At 38.0% G+C, this 6,000-nt stretch overlaps 1 protein-coding gene across 1 annotated transcript in view; it reads left to right on the forward strand.

Annotated features, from left to right (window-relative positions):
• DPY19L3 (dpy-19-like 3 (C. elegans)) overlaps window positions 1-4,322 on the forward strand; it is a 29,466-nt gene extending 25,144 nt beyond the window's left edge. The window contains exons 16-18 of the mRNA XM_010014323.1: window positions 2,341-2,473; window positions 3,228-3,386; window positions 4,001-4,322. Coding sequence (XP_010012625.1) covers window positions 2,341-2,473; window positions 3,228-3,386; window positions 4,001-4,162 — 454 coding nt within the window. The 3' untranslated portion in view covers window positions 4,163-4,322. The remainder of the gene's footprint in view (window positions 1-2,340; window positions 2,474-3,227; window positions 3,387-4,000) is intronic.
• Window positions 4,323-6,000: the final 1,678 nt, after the last annotated feature.

Genomic DNA, 6,000 nt, shown 5'->3' on the forward strand with positions numbered 1-6,000 from the left:
CATATAATTCTCTAGATTCTTAAGTGCAGGTGAAGAAAAGCTTCGTACAACGAATTATAGTGCTTAGTTTACCCATTAGTTCAGCTGTAATTAACTTGTTGAAAGCTTAGAGCTCCAAAAATAAATGAGATTATTTGTTCAAAATGCCATCAGGTCTGCTTGGAATGACATTTAAATTATATAATGTAAATCAGTTTGACCTGTAAGTCCTTGTCATTATTTAGTGACATTTCATACAGAATAAATTGTTTGCAGGTTGGGCAGTATGGTATGGAGCTTGGCAGAAAGCTATAAAAACAAATTATCCTTTCATTTTATACATCATTTCTTCAGACATTTGTAAAAATTGCTTCGTTTTTCTGTAATAGAGAGGTGTCGGTCAGTGGTTTGAAGCACATTAGCTGCCTTGGATACAGACCACAGTAGTTAGGGGCTGATTTGGGTAGGAGGATTGGAGAAGGATGCTTGCATGAACTGTAGAAATTATCCCATACCAGAAAAATATTAATTAATTGTCATACCTTCTTCTGGTGGCTGTTGCAGAAGGTAAAGGCTCAGTAACAGCCACCAGTTGAAGCTCTTTAGGATGTAACTTAAGGAGGGCAGACATTGCATGAAGCTCAGTGTCACCACCCAGCTTCCAAGCAGTGAAATCTGCTGCCAGGTTTGTGTCCTCGGCTGCTGGTGGTGGCACACATTGGTCTGGGAACCATTCGAGCTGGGCTTCTGTATTTCTAATGCATTTTTATTGCAAGTTATGGAAAAAGGGCACTGTCACCATTTCCTCTAGCTTTCCTTTGTAAGAAAAGAGGCTGCAGGCTGTTTTCTTGGGAATGGTTTTTCTTTGTTTTCTTGTGGTTTTGCCTTTGGTACTTGTGATTTGGTTTTTTTTAAGGAAGTCTGATTCTGCACATTGGCATTGTATTGGGTTCTTCAGGAGCCAGAGGTGCAGGACTGCTTTGGTAAGGCCCTGTCAGGAGATCAGTACTGCAGAGCATTGCAGAACTTGAGATAATCTTGACCAAACACAGAAACAGACTTTACACACTATTAGTTTTATAAATTGCTGAAAAACTAGTCTATTGGTCAAGTTAAACTGGCCTATTAAAAATACTCTCCTCATCTTTCCTAGATGAGATTAATGTACCGCTGCAAGATTTTTTAAGAAGGGTTTGTAGTTATTAATGGATTTGCTAAGGATAATCTCTTGAAAGGCAATAGTAAAATTTAATACTTGTCCCTGAACATGTTCAAGCCAATTGTGGAGCATAAAGAAGACTGAATATGCAGCTGCAGTTTCAAAAGGCTCCCTAAAGTCCACCCCAAAGTGTCTCAGTTCTGTGACCACTGTAAGATACGGGCTATATGGGCACATCTGTGGATATCAGGCAACTCTTCACATTCCTTTCTAATTTCATTTTACTTGATTTATTGAATGCTTTCTGTTCTTTTAGTCTTCATAGGATCTTTCGTGATGGTACGCCTATTATGTGCTGGAAAACACTCAAGCATACTATGAGCGTTTTAATTAGCCTGATTATAGTAGTCTCTGGTGCCCGGCATTTTTACTTTATCTTCTTGCTATGCCCTTCTGGTGTGTCTTTATGTATATTTTAGATTGAAAAATTGGTGGGGGGAAGGTGAGCAAAAAAATACTATTTTCCTTATGGGTATTTAAACAGTCCTGAGATACCAAAACACTTACTTAAATAACAATTCTAGACACTGGCATTGCATTTCCGATGAGATCACAGGACTAGTAATTGACAGTACCTGGCATCTTATGCACCCACCACCCTACTTTTTGCAACAGGGGTGACCTGTTTCATAATTTCCCTCCCCTAGTTGTCACAATAGGAGGATTAATGTCTCACATAGCAAAGTTTTCACTCCCAAGTGAATGGTGAATGCCAGGACAGTCAAAAGAAGTTTTAAGCATTCAGATTAAATAATCCGTTTTATATAGAATACCTTACATATCAGACACAAATCTAAGTCACAGTAAGTTTCTTTAAATGTAACAAGAACTAGGATGTAGACATTTACAAATACTTAGAGGCTGTATGAACCCAAGGAATATATAAAATATGGAAGTAGTTTGAAATTCTCAGGATGATGTTTCCTGATAGTGCACAGTAAATTTTTTATTTGCAGTTAAGAGTATTACCATGATTTGTCCTCTTCGTATCTGAAGAAATACAGTTTCTTGAACAGTTTGCTCCCCGAATAGAGGAGAAGCAGAAAACTATTTTTTCAATCTTTTTTTTCCTTCTGATGTGTAGCAAGCAATGCAAAAATGCTCCTGCAGAGATTTCCTCAGCCTTATCACCATTTGTTTAGGTCAAACACTCCAAACACAGCAGTGTTTGCTGGGAGCATGCAGCTATTAGCAGGAGTCAAACTGTGCACTGGACGGACCCTGACTAATCACCCCCATTATGAGGATAAGAACCTGAGAGAGAGAACAAAACAGGTAAGAGTATTCTAATTGTTTAAGCTAATTCTTAACCATAGCAGTGGCTCCATTCCAGAAAACACATGCAATCTCTAACGGCAGGTTGCAAATGAAATGACACCATGTGCTTTACTCACTGAACTAACTTATTTCCAGATACAGTTCCAGGATTTAACTTCTGTGAAACTTGTACTTCAGGCATCTGCTAACTCACTTCAGGGAGCTGGTGTGTGTCAGAATAACTGTAATAAGGTACTCCAGCTAGTCCTAAGTGGGCTGGTTTAGGTGCTGTTGGCGTTAATAGATCCTGCTGCCCAGATTCCTCCTGCTGCCTGGAGGAAACACAGAGCATTTCCTCATTTCCCTGATACTCCCTTCAGTTTCCAGATCAGCACATAACATTTTTATACAGAAACCATGCTGAGAAACTCCACACCAGCTAGGGGAGATGGTTCTGAACTATCCTTTCCTCTAATTTAGACATTCTGAATGTTTTACTGGCATCTACCAAGGCCTTTCTGCAGACAACAGCACCATTCAGCGCTTTTGTAGTCAGCAGCTCTACTGTTGGGCATCACAGTAGCAATAAAACAGAAACTCCAAGTGCCTACTAAATGAAGCATTTAGTTATTATTATTTTTAAATATTTAATTCCAATCACATGGATTTGCAATCTCAGTTCTTCCTTTAGTTCAAGATAAAGGAATCATGAAAGAGCAAAGAAATAGTGGTGACGTTATGTATTTTACAGCTCAGTTTTCTTCTTCTATAGATTTATCAGATCTATGCCAAGAGATCCCCTGAAGACGTTTATGGAATACTGCGCTCCTTTGGCACAGACTACGTCATCCTAGAGGACAGCATTTGCTATGAAAGACGACACAGTAGAGGCTGTCGGTTACGTGACTTACTTGACATAGCTAATGGCCATGTAAGTATTATGTACAAGAGTAATAAAGAAAATACACTTCACTCCTTCTTGAAATACACTTATGATTTGAAGTAGCTCGCATGATTTTCACTTCATGAGTGTAGGAAGTAAAATCTAATGGAGCCTTAGACTTTCTCAAAAATGGCCAAATTGAACACCGCTTGCTTTGGTTGTATTTGATAAGAAGGAGGAATTCAGCTTAGGCAAAATAAGTCATCACTTCTGATGTGCTCCAGGTCAGCAGTACACAAATAGTGTTCCCTTTCAGAGTGCAAATCACTTCAGAACTTTAGCTCCCTCAGGACAGTTGTATTACTCCATTGCACCTGGGGATTTTTTAAGTATTTCTGGGACTAACACAGACCCACAGAAGACAGCATAGCCCAAAGCACATAGGCACATCTGACAATTATTACATGTAATAGAGAGGACACTGTATAAATCTTAGTGTTTTAATATTGTTTTCTTCCTCCCACTTGTTTCATACAGTTGCTGGTGACAAATTTGGCCACCCTTACCAAATGTATTGTCAAGGTTGTTTTCCACTTCTTGTTATTGCCTGCAGTTGTAAATTGACTAAAGACATTTCACCAACCTGTTCAATTTCATTACAGATCATGGATGGTTTGGGAGAGAATGAACCTGATTTGAAACCTTCAATGTATCCTCGCTTCTGTGAGGAAATTAAAAAAAACCTGCCTTCGTACACCACACACTTCATTAGAGTGTTTCAAAACAAAACATTCCATGTTTACAAGCTTGCTAAGCATAAATAACATTCCCAACCCTGGCTTTGAGCTCAGTATTTTAATGCTAGGACCCACATTAGAAGATGCAGAAGTTTACAAACACATTATATTTGTAAGACATTCTACATTGATGGTTTCTTGTTTAATTACTGTGATTTATTTTTTTTAGACAGTTTAGTTTTGATAACATTCCTGATGTTGCCAAAAGTTTCATAGATTCATAAATAAATGCTAGCAGGGACCATTTTGATAATACAAAGTTTTCCAGTTTTAACTGACTGATAAAACACACTGAGCAGCCTGCTGACCACTGCTGTGTGGCTGACCAGCAAGTTCTGCTCAGCAGTTCGGATTTTTACTCTCAATTCAATGGGAGCAGGCCATGCTACTCTGGTCCTGAGGATGCATTATCTTTGTGAATCCTGAAAACAGTCACAGAAATTAAGTTTTTTCTTACAATCTGATCCTCTTCTGGCAGATCCTTGTGCTCTTTCAGTGCCTCTTTTTTGAATTTTTTGGGAATGTTTGTGGATATGAGTTTCTGAGTGCAAGTGTAGTAACGTTAAGCATTTCATGATGGAGTGTTACGTATTTCTAATGAGAATGAAGGTTGGAGCATGCTTGATACATGTTGCATGTTTGTATCCTCGTAAAATGCTCAGAACAAACAAAACCCCAAATTTCTCAGCGTGGATTCTCACAATGCTGTTTTCTGTATATGCTTTCTGAACTACAGGGGATCCTTTTTCTCCGTGTCTGAATTCCAGTAGGCTACCAAAATTGAACACTGCCAACCTTAGAAAAGAAAAACTCATCTCTAAAATCAGCAGGGAACTTAGGCTTTGCTTTATGATATTTCAGACACGAAGCTATATATTTTAGCACAAAATCATTGTGTCCTTGTTCTTTAGCCTAGAAGAGGCTACACTTATTTTAAATTGACTTAGAAGATTCAGTGAAGACAGGCTCAATCCTGACAACTTCATGATTTGTTTGTACCCTTTGTCTTTTTACCAGCTGGAACTTTGTGAATTGTATTGACTTTCTAAACGCTCTGTAGATTACACATGACTTTTGCTGTGGTTTAGCACTGCTTTGGTTTTATATTGAAATTAGACATTAAATCTGATTGAAAGCCTAACAGTACTCTCAAACTTTAATTAGACATCCACTAGGATCATTTGTTTCTTAAGAAAAGCAGAATTGTAATAATCAAGTGCCTCTAAGCCAATGTTGAATTAACATTTGAACACCTATAAGAGTGTTTGTGGCCTGTGCAAATAACTCAGTTATAATCATTACCACTGCAATTAATTTCTAATGATGGGAAACTTAAAGTGCTATGATAGCAAACCCCACATTTAATTTAATCAGGATGTGTAATGAGATTAGCTTTCACAACTGAGCTGTGTTCCAGTTCCAAATGATTTAAGTGTTTTCCCTTTTCAGTTGTGCTGAGGTAAATTACTGAAGCAACAGAGATGCTTATGTCACATGCTCAAACAATTCTTTATTCGGTAAATACCCATTAAATAATGTTCAACATCTTTCTGCACTTTCATGCTAACACAGAAGTGTGCTTTAATCAGACTGTATTTAAATCAAACATTGAAAGTAGTGAGGTTGTTAAACTGAGCAGCTGAAACTCCTGAGTAATTTCTAGCCTGTGTCCCTTATTGAGGTTGGAGACCACTGCAGTTTAACATAATGCAATAATAAAACATTCTAATCAGTATTAAAACTTTAATTAGGCCTGTAATGATGCATGCCTGCTCTTGCTGAAAGCATGGGTCAGTGAATTCCTCGATGAGTGCCTTACAGTAATTGAAAAGAAGCACACGTAAGGTAAAGTATCTCCAGGCTGT

This window comes from Nestor notabilis, unplaced genomic scaffold (assembly GCF_000696875.1).
Source record: "Nestor notabilis isolate BGI_N333 unplaced genomic scaffold, ASM69687v1 scaffold15385, whole genome shotgun sequence".
In the NCBI taxonomy this organism is placed as follows: Eukaryota; Metazoa; Chordata; class Aves; order Psittaciformes; family Psittacidae; genus Nestor; species Nestor notabilis.